Genomic DNA, 16108 nt, shown 5'->3' on the forward strand with positions numbered 1-16108 from the left:
TTTGTTAATGGTGGGAGTAAATTTTGAGAATGCAGACTTAGTGTCTTGTAAGAATCTAAACACAATAAATTTATTGTTGATGGTCAGTGAATGTGCCATTTTACTAAGAAATGGAAGTTAACTGCTTGAAAATCTAGATACTGTAGCTAGAACAGCTGCGTTACCTAAAGGCAGTTGTTGTGAATAGCTAACTGTAATTATGTGATTTGGAACCAGCACAGTGCATGTGAACCTTAGCAACTACAAGTATCTGCTAAATTGGCACCTTGGCTGCCTGGAAGATAATGGCTTCTAAACTGTATCTCTCAGGGATATGTGGAATGATTGCTGAGAATATGTAGTGATTCATATGTTGAGGTTTGTTTCTTGAAGTCTCATTTCTATTCCCATTTAAAAATGTCCTTAACTTTCTGAAATACTGCTAGAGTAAATAACAATAATTGTGGTAATTGAGTCTGTCTAAAGAAGCAAAATTGGTAAAGGTGTCTTTAATCAGAATCAGGTTTAAAGTAGGAATAAATTGAATTCTTAGTCGAAATTTTGATGATAAAGCTGACTTTCAGTGTTGTAGGTACATTCTGTATGCTGAGAGGGGAAATAAAAGTTACATATGTAAGTTTGTGGGCAGCTGTCTTTAAGTCCTTATGCTTTAATTCTGGGCTTAACATTATGTTCTTATATGTCAAATAACTAATTTCAAAAAGTAAAGTACTGTTTTTTGCTGGTAATAGCTTGGTATAGGACTTTTGTTACTAATTCTGATGGGAGAAGTTTCTTTAAAGTTCTGTGTGATGAAGCATAACCTATGAAAGAACTATTGTAACTGATCCGAGAATAGAATTTGATACTGTGAATGACCTAGTGTAATTCATTCCTGTATAAAACTAACACAGCTTGACCTTAGGACTACCCTTCCAGGAAATAGTCCATGACTGCAAAGTTGCAGTTTTACTAGATGCTTCTGCAAGAAGCAAATGGCACAGCATTAGTAGAGAGAACTTTGAGTACTAGCTTTTTTAAGGTGGTTACCTACTGTCATGAGTGCTTTAGGAAACTGCTTTGTAATAACCTTGGTTTAGTAGTTTAGAAGCATTTTTATATGCTGGGGGAAAAGAAAAAAACCATGAGTGTGTCATCTGGTGCTCAGGCATTTCATCTGTTCATTTTTTTTTTACTTAAGCTGCAGCAGGATGGAGCTTTGTCTGTCTTTGTCAGGATTTTCTAGTTTCTACTTCAGAAGTTTTACTGCTGTTTTTTATTTCTGTACCTGAATTGCTTTCTTTTAAAAAAAAAAATTACTTAATTTGGAAAGCTAGGACCATGCAAATTTGATATCTTGTAAATAAAAAAAATAAGAAAAATACTTTCTGGCAGTATTTTTAAAAGTAAGTAATACTTTTAAAAAATAATACTAGGAGTATGACTTTGTTGCTGTTGTTGAAAATAGGTTCCAGCAACGGACAGAAATGCTTTGAGTTCTCTATGGGGAAAACTGGCATCTGAAATTCTGATGCAGAATTGGGATGCAGCCATGGAAGATCTCACAAGACTAAAGGAGACAATAGATAATAATGTAAGTACAGTCTTGGTCACGTATGTAAGGTGAGAGGTTAGAGATGTTAGTATTCAAGTTTTATTATGAATCACTTGCAGTCTTGTTTAGGAGTAGTTTACCACCTTTTCACTAGGTACTTTCTTAATAATAGTAGGAGAGTTGAAAGGTGCTCATGCAGAAATAGTGTAGCTTCCTTTTTCAAATTACTTGCTTCTCTCATCACATTTGAAAATGTAGGTGAGAAATTTTAAGGTATTTCCAGTAAACAAAGAAAACCTAGTCTCAGGGATGAGTTTGAGAGCAAGGTATTGTGTGAAGTAGTTTACTGCTGGAAGTTGTCTTACTCATTTTCTGTAAAGAATAAAATGTGTATAACTAGACTGTACTCTTCTCACATGAAGATAACACTTTTAACAGAACATGTAAGACAGCTTGGTTTTGGAAATAATTTTCAGCCAACTCTGCTTCCTCACCAGCTCCTGAGTTCTGATGAGCACCAAGAACAGGAGGGGAAGAGTGGGGCTGCAGTAGTAATTCAGAGCAACTGAAGTGATTAAGGACCTCTCAGTCTCCCTCTCTGCTCATGGGGCTTCAATGGCTGTATCTGAAATATGAGAGTTTTACTCATCTGAACTAGAATCTTGAAAAGGTGTTTGGTGTTTTGTCATCTGTCTTCCCTTCCCCTCACCCCATCGTTCTTTATTTATGTGGCAAATAACTAATGTTAACAAATTTTCTTCCCTAATTTTCTCATCTTTATGAACCTATATGGTTATAATAGACTGTTAAATTTGACTTGTTCATTAGACTCCAAGGTTTTTAGGATAGAATCATAGTAGTTAGTTGTCATGATCTCTGGAGTGATTATTACTTGCTATGGCAGTTCATTCTTAACATGTTGCTTAGCAATCTGTTTGAAGTGCTGCTGAAATTTGGATCTAATAACAGAACTGAATCCTTATTTGTGCATTATCAGCTGGTTTAAATGAAGATAGTTGCGTTCTTATTTCTTGGCTGAAAGTGATTATGGTGTTTCATCATTGTCTGAGAGCGTATGGCAAAAAAAGCTCTTGTGAGGCTTTAGAAAGGAAGAAAAACTGAAGAGTTAGAGAAGCCTCAGGTCACATCTGAAGAGGGAATACGAGAAACAAAATTGAGGATTAAAAAGGGAAGTAATAACTTATGTTAGGATGGTGGTCTTTGGAGAACTAAAATCTATGCTCTTGCCATAACAGAATACAAATTTTTGCAAACAAATTGAAATATAATATGGGAAAACTTATCTTGGGTATAACTCTCAGCAGATTTATCTTTGAGAGATGACACGTTAAAAAGCTGGAGGTCAAACTCAGCCTGAGAGTGATAACAGCTAAAAGGAGCCAGTGGAAAATCACAGATTTTTTTGAACAATTACAGGTTTCCATGCATTTCTATTCATGCAAGGTTACTGTGTTTTTATTTGACTTAAACCAATGTTATGTTTTCTTTTAGTCTGTCAGCTCTCCGCTGCAGTCTCTTCAGCAAAGAACATGGCTCATCCACTGGTCTTTGTTCGTGTTTTTTAATCATCCTAAAGGGAGAGACAATATCATTGACCTTTTTCTCTATCAACCACAGTAAGTTGTGTTGTGCTATGTTGGGGTCTTTAAATCAGAATGGAGGCAGATGATAAATATGCAAGCTTGTTGAACAGTTTTCAGCCCAAAGCCTGAAGCTGTTTCAGAAGTTGTAATGATATTAACACTTTGGATGTTTTTTTCCAAGCTTTTTAAAAAATTTTGTGTAGAATCTACTTTTCTTCGTGGTTATACTTTCCCCTTCAAGGAGAAGGGGAAACTCCTACCACATCTTCTAGGGCTGTAAGGGAAGGTACTGTTCTCCTTTGATTTTACAAAATCTACTTAAGAAGGGTTCTTGAGGAAAATCTGAGCACAAGAATGACAATTGAAAAACTGTAGCCATTTGTGAGAGGACTGACTTCTTATATGTAGATCTAGGAGTCTAGAACAGCTTAACACTGAGAAATTAGTTAAGTTGTGCTCTCCTTCTAGTACCTGATTGGAGGTAAGGTATTAGAATAGGAGAATAGTACTAAAGAAAAGCAATTGTTTTTTTTTTTTCATGGTGATTCCAGTAGACTGGTAATTTGTAGTGGGTTTTTTGCCTCCTTTTTGTTTCATAGTGTGTGTGTTTGGTTTGGGTTTTTTTAATTTATACTTCTCACTTGTAATTATAGGCTAGTTGATTGGACTGTTGAACAGGAAAGTTGCAGGCTCGGATGACAATATGAAAAAGGACTTCCTGTGCTTCTGTGTGCCTGTGCAAACTCCTCTTGTGAAATCAGTGTAGCAAACAGTTTAGGCCAATGTTGACCTGAACTTAGCATGTAGACTGTTCTTCTGCAGTGCTAGCACCTTTTCTTCTCTCCCTAGGGCACTGCTGCCTTCTCTTCCCCTTGCATCCCTCTCTCCTTCCTCTGTCCCAAAAGGATGATCATGAGGTTAACAAAAATAAATCATCCTTCTGTATTTGAGTAAATGGTCAGTTATAAGCACTGGTATTGTATTGGATAAAAGATGCATAAGTTATTTATCATGAATACTGTTTTGATGCAAAATTACATTATCTGAGCTTTATCTGTATGTTTTTCTTTCTAGGTATCTCAATGCAATTCAGACAATGTGCCCACATATCCTCAGGTATCTGACTACTGCAGTCATAACAAATAAGGATGTTCGAAAACGTAGACAAGTGCTGAAAGATCTAGTCAAGGTTATTCAGCAGGTAAGGACTGAAATATTTTATATTTTCTGTCCTTTTTTACTGACACTTCATAATAACTTTCTTCTCATAATATAACTGGTTTAGGACTTCTACTTATGTATTTTGGTGCTCACTTTCTCTCATTGAATTAATTTTTCATTGTGAAGTAAAATGCATGTCAATCCGTAGGAGAACAGAATAATTTTTTTTTCTTCCTTTCATGTCAACAAGCAATGAGTGAAATTGGATATGCCCTCAATTTTACTTTTCACTCTGCAAGATTAAGTGCAGAAAATTCAGTGAGATATGTGAGGTGGCTTTGGATCTGATTCTTCTTTTTCAGCCATTCCCTCAAGGAGTTGTTATATAAATAAGGGATCTTGTTTGCATTTCAAAACCACTGAACTGTGTGCATTGTCTTGTGTTCATGTGCATTTTCTTGAAAATGCTTTTATTGTGACAATTGTATGAGGATGTAGACATGGACAAGAGCAATAAAACAATTGTGCTTGATAGCAATCAAGGGGGTTATGGCAAAGATTTTTATCTGAAATCAGCATGCACTTTTATACAAGCCATGATGCTTCAAACACTTTTAATGATAATAACATATGTTGTGAATAACTATTTTTTTATATATATATGTGTGACAGTGCGGTTATTACAGGCTGGCAATGAATTACATCCACTTCAAGCATTGATCTAACTACCTATGCAAGGCACAATCAATGCAAAGATCAAATTTTAAGCATATCTTAATCTGTTTTTAAGCATTAGTGTTCACAGAAGTAGTATACAAAGCTATAAACTAGTTGTAGTATTAAGTCTTATCTTTTATCTTAAGCTAAAACCTGATTTTAGCATTGGACTTCCAATGTAATATGAACTTCTAATATTAGAAGTAAAGTAACATTTTACAAAAGCAAAAAAAGTTGTTTTATCTTGTACAACTGGTATGAATAAAAAGGGATCACTAGGGTGTTCCTTTTGAAATTATCAACTTTTTGTTTTGAAATATCTGATAAGAGATTTATTTCATAGTACTCTTCTCTGTATGGTTCATTATATTAAATCATGAAGTAGTAGGAGTTTTACAGATTTGAAAGCAGTTCAGACAGGGTAACTAATGACTCTTCTACATAGGAAAAACAAAGCATTGAATGAAGTGATTTGTCAGATGTCATATGGTAGGCTGATTGCTGTACTAGCAATTAGATTGCCAATACCTTTGCAAGTATTGAATGGATAGGTAAGCAGTTTGTTGTTCATCTCTATTAAATTTAAAAGATGATCGGTCCAAGACTGTTTTACATAGCAGATGTCAGTTATGTGATTAACACGTACAACTTTGATGTAAAAAAACTTTATCTATAAAACTGAATTTTAAACCTAATTGATGAGACTGTGAATATAGTTCTTGGGGAAGGAAAAATAACTTCGATCCAGAAAAAAATTCTCTCTTAGTAATTCCCTTAATCTGCTGATCTTTTTGCATGCTAAAGCAGATATTGACAGATACTGAGTTAAACTGTATTAAAATATGCATTAGAGACATATCAGAGGATGTTTTATTTCGTCTTCATTTACACAGGTGTATGTAGATCTAGTACTGTTCTGCCTTGTAGTTAAAGTTCAGTAATTCCTGTAATGCCAAAATAAATTCAAGTGTTTTGTATATATAAAGTAGTGTTATTTATGTTAGCTGTGTTGTCCATGTAAATCAAATGATCATTCAATTTGAAGTATGAAAGATTTGGTCTTGGATTAGTTTTTAAATCAGAATTTAGGAAGAATATCTATTCTACCGTATTTTAAGAAATTTGGAGGTTGGATACAGAAGCAGCTCTAGTCCCTGACATGTTTCTAACCCAAAGGTTGTAGCACTAAGTGCTGAAGGTGACACTGCACTTCTGGTTGTTTAACCATACTATTGGGGGGAAAAATGAGCATGTCTATTCAGCTTTTATAAGAGGAATTGGGAAGTTTAACTTACTGTTTTATTTAAGATGATGTGTGGACTTGTTTCCAATATTAAATTTTGTTTTGAAGAATATAAGGAATACTCAAGAGATCTTGTGGCCTTGATTTCTAATATTGTTCCTAACTTTTTTTGACAGGAGTCCTACACATACAGGGACCCTATCACAGAGTTTGTGGAATGCTTGTATGTTAATTTTGATTTTGATGGTGCACAGAAGAAACTGAGAGAGTGTGAAACAGTAAGATTTATAACATTTATAAGACTTTTCTTCCTTTAAGTAAAGAACTCTCAAATTCACAATGGCCAACTAATTTGTTTGAAGTGGTGTTTGATTCCATTGCTAATGTTTTCTGATGAGCTTGAATTCACAGGTGTGTGGTGTTTTGGGGTTGGTGTTTTGTTTTGTTGGTTTTGTTGTTTGTTTGGGTTTTTTGACAACTAATTTTGTAACACTTAAACGAGTCTTACTGGTAAGGATATAGCTTTAAAATTATATTTAAGCAGTTCTAGAACAAGAAGTGAATAGGTAATCATTGATTTGGCTGAGCTTCAGATTTTCCATTAGTGTTTGAAAAGTGCTTGAAGAAAAGCTTGGATCTGCCTTTTGTTGTGAAAGATACCGCATCCTGGAATTGCAATGGTGAAAAGTAATGTGGAATAACATTAGGATAGTTAAATACATATTGTTGGAAAAATCTTGGTTAATCTACTGTAAACAGCCAAAGATACTTAACACTTGGGTTGACTAGTGTAAAAGTTAGTATTTCTAATAGCTGAACATTAGTACCAGTTCCTGCAGCTTCTAGTTCGGCTTTTCTTTCATTAGTATTAGTCACCTAATTAAGTCAGAAGACTTATCTTCACTGCATAGGGCCAGTGGTCCTGTAATTTGAACTTCATAGGCGCACTTGCACTGCTAAGTAGGCTGGTTTGCATCATAAGGAGAATGCTGATCAAATTGCAGAGTGAGAGAAGAATCCTACAATGAGAGGGGAGTTAAATTTTACCTGTTGGAGGCACCTTCAGTAGAATTAGGAAAGCAGCTGACCTTGTTCTCTTCTTGAGTCAGACCTCAGTGATCACGGTAACATGTGATTTTTAATTTAGCAAGCCGCAGAACAATGCAAATTTCCACTAAATATGTAGCTTTTTCTCCACATCTTGGAACACACCAAGAGCTGTTTTTAGATGAACTGTTCACTGGTTTTGCTTATTGACAGTGTCTACCACTAAACTACTGCTTCCATGTTTGTTCTCAGTGTTCTCTTTCTCCTTGCGGTGGCAGGTGCTTGTGAATGATTTCTTCTTAGTGGCATGCCTTGAGGACTTCATTGAGAATGCCCGTCTCTTTATATTTGAGACTTTTTGTCGCATCCATCAATGTATCAGCATTGGGTAAGATAACTTCTTAATATGACAGTTCAGAAAAATCAATCATGGGTGACAGTTTGACAAACAGTGTAAACTTTAGTAGTAAAATAATCAGTTATCAAATGAAATGAAAGTCATTAACTAAAATTTAATTTGATAGTTGTCTTTCTAGTTTTATATCTGTAATGTGATATACTTAAATTACAACAACTGTATTTTAAAGTTGAATTCTTGTGGTTAACTTTAAAAAAAACCTCTCTCTGGCACCCCCAGTCCCTCAGACAAACAGTGTTTTCAAGCTAAAACTTTCTCATGGTGTTGAGTTAGGTCTCCGCTGGATTTAATGGGAACTTTCATACCCAATGTCACCTAAGTCCAGCTGTCGTAATTTGGAGGTAAATTCCGTGTTTATTGATACGGAGTGGTAATATTAAGTAAATACAAATTGTAAATACAGCAACTGCTTGATTATATTTGGTAGATACAGATACCTATGTCTGTCTTGCAGGTATGTTCTTTGAAAATTTAGAACTGTATTTTTTTTTATTAATTAAATAGAAAACAATAGGTCGTCTTCCCTGCGGCACAGAGTGAGTGATCCAGCTATAAGCAAATGATGTTCTTATTAGCAAGGTTGTTTACTCAAAACTTTTTAAAAGCAGACTTTTCAAATGGTTCAGCTCCGATGCCTCTATTGTAAGAACTAAGCAGGAAGATGTTATGCATGCTTGAGATCCCTTTCCACTTGGCCTTTGCCCCCATTCCCCATATTTCCACATCCCTTAAATTAAAAAGGAAAAAAGTGAAGTGAAAAACTCTGAATGCTATAAAAATCTCAATGGTAGAGAACAGTGCAGAGATCCTTGAGACGACAGAAACCAAAGCTGTTAAATCGATCAAATTCAATGGGGGTCTTCTTACCAGCTTGTATCCAGAACAGATGTTGGTCTGGTCCTCTGGGGAAGCGATTTAACAGTGCTTGATTTCGAAAGAAAAGGACTTGAGAGAATTGTCTTAAAATTTTTCAAGCTTATTGGAAGGATTACTTTTTTCATGGATAGGTATAATTGGAGAAAGGACAAGGATTCTTACTACTTTTAATATCTCTACACTGTGTGACATGTTTGTCTTCAATGCATTTGGAAAATGATTCTTTTTTTATCCTTTGTATCGGCTTAAAATACTTAATGAGTTCGATGTAAAAGACAAACAGTGAATCTGAACATTTTAATCAGCTGTGGTGTCTTGTGTTTTAAGCATAATCATAATAGTAAACTGAACTACATGTTGTAAACAAAACTTCCATACTTATGTTCATTTTTATAAGGAGGCTAATACTTTATCTAAAATTACTTTAAGTGGAGTACTGCACATTTAAGGATCAAGGAGTTTTAAATAAGTATTTGGAAGGAAAAATGTAAATGAAGTTCCCTTACGGTTGAGTTTCTGGGGCATATAAAACTTCATAGTGTCTTGCTATTTCCTATAAGTGATTGTTAGTACTTTTAATACTGCACATGTTCAAGCACAAGTTTTCAATGAAACTAGGCGTTTAAGCTTTTTTAACTAAAGACCAGGTGTCTTTCTAAGAAGTCTGCTTCTATGATCTGGCTCCAATCGGTGAGGATATATCTTAAGTATGCTTCAAGTCTGTGTGTCAAAAGATACTGATAAACTGTGGGTAGCATAGCGTTGATTCATTACAGCAAAAATAGCAAGCTTTGTTTAACGAATCAAGGTCTGTGGTACGTGGTTGTCATTTATTTCGTGTTTATTACTTATTTTACAGTTGTGCCATATGTGGTGTTTCAGTTTCAAGTATGATAGAAAATATTGTAGTTGCCTGTCCTTGTTACGTGTGATTTATAAATACAGGTACCAGTGGTTTTATTTTATAAGTGTTATGGCAAGTGATAAACTTACAGTTGAGACATATTTCAGATTGACCTGGATGTTCCTACCACGTATCACTCCAGGTAATTGCATGTGGGATCAATCATCAGTAATGAGATTCTTTTCAGTAAGTCATTGTGTTTTAAATGATGGACATAAGCCTTAAATTTCTGTGCAAGCTATAATAATCATTAGATTTGGGCTTATTAAGTGGGGTGCATAAGTATATCTTAGTGCATTTCAGCCATGTTTTTGAAGAAATGAGCCAATCAAAATGTTTTTAATTTAAACACTTGACTGAGGCATAGTTCTTGCATTTCTTCGTTCACAAATTATTTCCACTGCTGTTCCTGGAGTTGAAAACTAGTTGGTTGTACCAGAGTGCTTGATAAGTACTGTTTAACTATTCAGAACAAATTTGAAAACAATTAGTGGGAAATGTGCTATTCCTTATGTTAAATGGAAAATAGATGACTCATTAAATGTTTTTTTTTAACTACTTACATCTATTAGGGAGACGACATTTTTCCAAAGGATGTAGTTACTTTAGCAGTTGTAATTTAAAATTTATACATCTCAAATCATCGTGTAATTAGTTTACTGTTTGAAATATTATGTTTAATAGGGAGTAATAGATTAAAAGAATGCAGAATGTGTTTTGGTTTGTTTGATATGCCTGTGTTTAGTTGAAGAGCTGAATATGCTTCACTTCTATATATTTTTCTTCTGTGTGCAGTACAAGATAGGCTTGTTTATATATGAAGATGTATGGAATTCAGTAAACTTGCCTTTTAAGCAAAGGAAGACTTAAATAACACCTGCACTAGGACAACCTAAATAAGTGAATCTGCTTATAAAACAGAGGGACAGAAATAATCCAAAGAACTGTTTTTGAAGCTACTGTTGGGAAACTACCCTTTGAATTCATCTGTAGCTTGAGATGGTAGACAATATTCCTTAAACATTAATAAAATTGTTTCATTATATTTCACTAATTTTTATGGGATTATAGTGGGGATCTTTATAAACTCTAGTAATCTAAAGTAAGACTTTTCTTGCTTCTATTCCTTAGTATTAATGGTGTTAGTATGTATTTGTAAATCTGAATGTGTCACTGTTACTTGAACTGTTAAACATGTATGGGGGCTAAGCTGTAGTTTGCATCTCTTGAGAGTATTAGATACTTATTTTAACAGTGCAATAGGAAAACAATTGTGTTTGTTATATAATTGTAATCAGGATAGATCTCCTGTGTGTTTTCTGTGGAAGGATGGAGAATGCTTTTTTGGCTGTGTGTGTTGCTTTACCAGGCAAATACCTCCTCCGTGTTACACATCCAGGCACTTGATGTAGTCCACACTTTCCTGGAGTAATTAATCTAAACTTTTGTGACTACTGGCTGGATTTAAATGAGAATAGTTGTTACTTGATAACTTTGCTTATTTTATATTAAAATTTTAAGTTCATGTAAATCTCAAAGCTAGAGGTTGAGATAAAATAGGTTTTTATATCCCTTTTTACCCTGTCACTTTCATTCTATGATTTGTAAGCTTTTTCAGGTGCATGTACAGGAAAAATTACCTGTACAGAGGTGTGCTACTTCTGTCATGTAGCTGCATATATGCTGTATGTTTATTCATATAACATGTTTCAGTTTGAAAAAAGCCCACCTCTGAAGAAGCTGAGCTAGTAAAATTTAGACGTAACAGGAAAAAGCAAAATCATCTGCTAGGTGATGAAAACACCTTCTGGTTTCTGGCTTGGAATGACTCTCTAGAAGTCTGTGCCCTCTTCCCCCCGCCAGTACACAGGGACTTTCAGGTTAAACAAAAAGGTGCTGTAGGTTGGAAGGGACCTCTGGAAGTTACCTGGTTCAATCCTGTGCACCCAACTAAAGCTCTGAGCAGGACCCACTGCAGTGTTCCATTATGTTACTTAAGGCCTTGACTAGTTGATTCTTGACTATCTCCAAGGATAGAGGTTTTACACTTTAATCCCAAAGGTGGGTTGCTTAATCCCCAGTGTAGTGGCAGTAGCCATTGTTGTAGTTGTCTGAAGGATGAGTTATTTCTATCTGAATCCTATTGATGCTTCTAAAAGAAATATGAGAATTCCCATAACACACATACATCCCACTCTGTGTTCTTTCAGTTTGAAATTTCTTTAGTTTCAAGTCAGGTACTTAACATCACTGATTCAGAGATAGTAAAGCGATTTGTAACTTCTTCCTGTTGAAATATCTTGTCTTATTCTGCCTAGATGACTGATAATTCAACAAAAATTTACATCCCTGATACCTTCTGTTCTGTTAACTTGCCTTAATGCTCTACAATTGCTCATTCAACCATAGATTAACAGTTCTAATGAAACAGTAGAAACTGTGGTTGGAATTTACTTCCCCTTGCTTTGCCAATCTCCAGATACTTTGTTGCCTGTTTGTTGTGTTGTTTCACTGCAGTGAGTTCAGGGTAAGTCCAGTGTTTTGAATTACTTTGAGTGTGTTTTTTTTCTATTCACCTCGCTTGGTGTTTGTCTGTGACAAAAAAATGGAATTTACTTTTATAGCTGGGAGAAGGGTGAGAGATCAAGAACAACATACAGGAGAGAAACCTCTATAAAGAGGACTATATAGATAGTCTAGCTAGGTAGATGAGGTAATAATTGATATATTATAAAGTATTTCCTTAACATTCACAATTGTCAAGAGGGAAAGCGCTCTTTCAGGTAGAGAAAAATGTGTTTAAGCAAGATCCTGTAAAATGGTGGGAAATTGACCTCTTGTGCAACTCAGCATAGCCAGCTGGCTTTTAGTCATGTTTGTAGCCTTTACCTCATGTTTGTTACCCTAGTTTGAAAGCTGATGGAAGAATGAGCATTACAAATGTCCTGTATGAGCCAACTACCAGCAGGAAGCTAAAGGAATTGGCTGGAAAGCCACAGGAAATGCCATCAGAAGGAATTATTCCTGGACAAGAGTGCTTGTTTCATTAAGAATTTTCCTTTCTTTGTCCTCTCCCACCATCCCTCCTTGAAATTGCAAGAAGTTTGAGCATAGTGTATCTGTCACATCTTCTATACCAAACCCTGTCTTACGACTCCTGTTCCTAAAACTTCAGGGTGAAGTTTATTGCTGAATGAGCTACTGAGACACACTTTCCTGGACAAAGTAGTCTAAAATTTTGTGACTACTGGCTGGATTTAAATAAGAATAAAAGCAGTTCATTTGTTCTCTTCATAATGATGGTTGCTGTTTTACGTTGTGGTGACATTACTTAATTGACAGTTTTCCAAAGAACGTTAATGTAGGCAAGGTTTAATAGGAATGTATAAAAATTGTATAGGTCAAGATTTACATGCAAGATGATGTAGTTCAGAACAACTAAGTATATATTTTCAGGATGTGAATTACCTATTCACAATGACCCAGTGTAAAGCAGTGGGGATGGGAGATGTACAGAAGTGCGTGTATGTAAGCTTTGAAGTCATTTAGGTCAAATGAAAGTATGCTTCCCAGATATGTGCTATATACTGAATACAGGTCTTGGGCTGTGCCAGATTTTGTGTTGGTTTAACTTGTATTCCATAGGCCTTAGTCGTGTTTACGAACATCAGAGGAGTTCTATTTCACTTTTTGATTATGTCTGTTATCTTTTAGTATGTTGGCAGATAAACTAAATATGACTCCTGAAGAAGCAGAAAGGTGGATTGTCAATCTAATTCGAAATGCACGATTAGATGCCAAACTGGATTCAAAGCTGGTAAGACTGTATAGATTATTCCAAATGAATTTGTAGAATTTTTCATTAAACTTCTTTTACCTGATTCAGGAACAGTGAATTCTAACTTCTACTGGTGTGGGTTTTTTTTTTTCCTTTGGTCATAAAGTGTAGTGGACTTCATTTATTCTTTTTTGATCCTGTGTGTAAGATTTTTGAAAGCTCTGAAAGCAGAGCATTAAATTGAAGGCATTTGCATTCTGAGTGATTGTTAAATTTACTGTATCTTTCTTGTGTTTTAGGGCCACGTAGTCATGGGCAACAATGCAGTCTCACCTTATCAACAGGTGATTGAAAAGACCAAAAGCCTGTCTTTTCGTAGTCAAATGTTGGCTATGAACATCGAGAAGAAATTGAATCAGAGTGGTAGATCTGAGGTTGGTAGAAGTCATGTTTTTCTGAATTTCTGCTTTTTTTTTTGTGAGATGTATTTAAGTATAATTCCTAACTTGTTCCTTAATTCATCAGATATATATCTACTTCCGATTCTGACATTACGTATTGAATTGAAAAGATTTATTTTCTTATAGTGAGCATTAGACAATGAGTCTTATTTTCTTCTTGCCTCTCTTCTCATCACTAGGTATTCATTTTTTTTTGTTGTTGTGTAACTAGGTGTGCTTCTGTCATTGTTCGTTTCTCTGCTTTCTTTAAATAGTCTCCTTCACTGCCTGAAAAGGACTGGTTTTGAAGGGTGATGTTTATAAAAGTAGTTGTATTACTTTTTTTCAAGTGGGTTGTTCTTGAAAAGTATCTGTAGGTATGTATATGTATAGAGAGAAGAATGAATGATGCTTAAGACTGGAACATGAAGTAGAAGTTGTGCATAAACCCTAACTGTGTTAAACCCATTTCATGAAATATTATAGAATATAATTAGATCAGCCAGAGGTTTAAGTAGAACCAGTGAAAATAAGGAAGTTGGCAAGATCATCTGGTTTTGCCTCTGGCTACTTTATGATATGGGAAGATGTGTGAGAGAGAAAAACAGTGTAAGGTGGATGACTCTGAGGTCCACTAAGGACCCAGCCATACATACTTAACCCAAAAAAAAGCCGAACCACGTATTGAAAGAACTTACAAAGTATTAAAAGTGGTGGTGTGCTTCTTCACTGCTTGCCTGAAATATTGATGGAAGTTGGACAAGCAGTGGTGAGTTAGTATATTCCATTAAAGGGAAGTCATGTGAAACTTAATGTGATATTATTTTCTTTAAAAACTATAGCTGCCAAATTATTTTTATATTTATTTTGGAATCTTCTAAAACTTCCTTTTTGAAACTACTAGCTTGGGAGACTCAGGCTGTACAACTTAATTGCAGCATGTATTTCTGCTGTATCAACACTTGCCTTGAACTTACAGGGTATCCTTCACTAATTAACAATATTCCCACTTTTTAGCCATATATCAGTATTATAAATGTTTTTAATAATTTCTCATAAATTTCAGTAACCAGTAGATAATGTAGTAATTTCTTGTCTACTGATCTTTATTTATTTATTCTTTAGGCACCTAACTGGGCTACTCAAGACTCTGGCTTCTACTGAAATACTTCTGCAGAGGGGGGAAAAAAAAAAAATCAGTTTTCATTTGACTAAAAAGCACATAAATATGTAACTTTTTTGGAAAAAGGTAATTATGTGCTCCATCTAACATTATTTGAATAAAATTGGCTAATTTTACCAGTCTGTGCATCTCTTTAAGTTAAATAGATAATTGTGTTGTATAGGGGCTTTTTAGCATCACAATGTTCTGAAGCATTTTGGATCACAGTTTGCAAAATTTTAAATGTCAGTTCTGTTAATTTGTTTGTACTGAAGGATGCTGTTGCTTTCAGAGCTGTCTGAGTGTGGAAGCGGGGAATTACAGTTAGTTATTATCTGTTGCAAACCTCACACAAAAGATTAAAAGTGGATGGTACGAACAAATGGTTTCCTACCGAACATCTGGCCAAACAAAAATATTTTTTTCTACACTTCCATATTTTTCTTTGTTTTGTCACAGAAGAAGCTTGGTAGAGTGAAGGCATGTGTAGCCTACACCTTTTATGAAACTTAGCATAATCTACATGCAGAATAATTGGTGTAGACCTGTGTGATCATGCTTCAGAATTTTTCCTGTTTTAAATCTTATTTTTAATCTTGCCCAGTCTTGGAAACTTTCTGGAGTAGAGCTTTTTGTTTCAGGCAGGGAAAAGTCTTTCAAAAGATCTAAGGAGCTCGGTATGGTTTACAGCTTTTATTTTGAAATCTGAAGTTGTTAATATTCATAGAATCATAGAATCATTATGGTTGGAAGAGACCTCAAAGATCATCAAGTCCAACCGTACACCTGATGCCACCCTGTCCACTAAACCATGTCTTGAAGTGCCACATCTAAACGTTTTTTGAACATCTCCAGGGAGTATTCTTCAACTGTTACAATTTGAAGGATTATTTTTTTTAAGTTTCTGAGGCTTTTTTTCAGCCAGTGTTTCACACTTCACTGGGTTTCCTTAGCACCTTTGCACTGCAGAATGTATCGTGGCATTTCTAAGCCAGAAAATCCAAGATCCTTTTTAGGGTTCTATGCATTAATAGAGACTGATCACTGAGGTGAAAGTGTCTCTTCCTTTGCAATATTCACAGTCTGCATACAGTTTTGCATTTAAGGTTGAGGGGAAAATTTAATGACTCGCCTTCACCTTATTCTAGCTGTGTACCTTTTTCCCTCTTTACTTTGAAAGTTCTGGAACTCATCTATGTATGGAAAGTTGTTTTTACTCATCAG

General features: G+C 35.0%; 1 protein-coding gene across 1 annotated transcript; it reads left to right on the plus strand.

Annotated features, from left to right (window-relative positions):
- Positions 1-1447: 1447 nt before the first annotated feature.
- EIF3E (eukaryotic translation initiation factor 3, subunit E) lies at positions 1448-15027 on the plus strand (the record flags this gene model as incomplete). The annotated part of the gene is made up of 8 exons (XM_009701661.1): positions 1448-1573; positions 3047-3171; positions 4213-4339; positions 6436-6537; positions 7585-7694; positions 13219-13321; positions 13582-13716; positions 14848-15027. Coding segments are annotated over 8 exons (867 nt in total), but the record flags the coding sequence as incomplete, so codon positions are not given.
- Between the last annotated feature and the right edge of the window lie 1081 nt (positions 15028-16108).

The sequence above is a fragment of the Cariama cristata genome, unplaced genomic scaffold (genome assembly GCF_000690535.1).
Source record: "Cariama cristata isolate BGI_N322 unplaced genomic scaffold, ASM69053v1 scaffold17196, whole genome shotgun sequence".
In the NCBI taxonomy this organism is placed as follows: domain Eukaryota; kingdom Metazoa; phylum Chordata; class Aves; order Cariamiformes; family Cariamidae; genus Cariama; species Cariama cristata.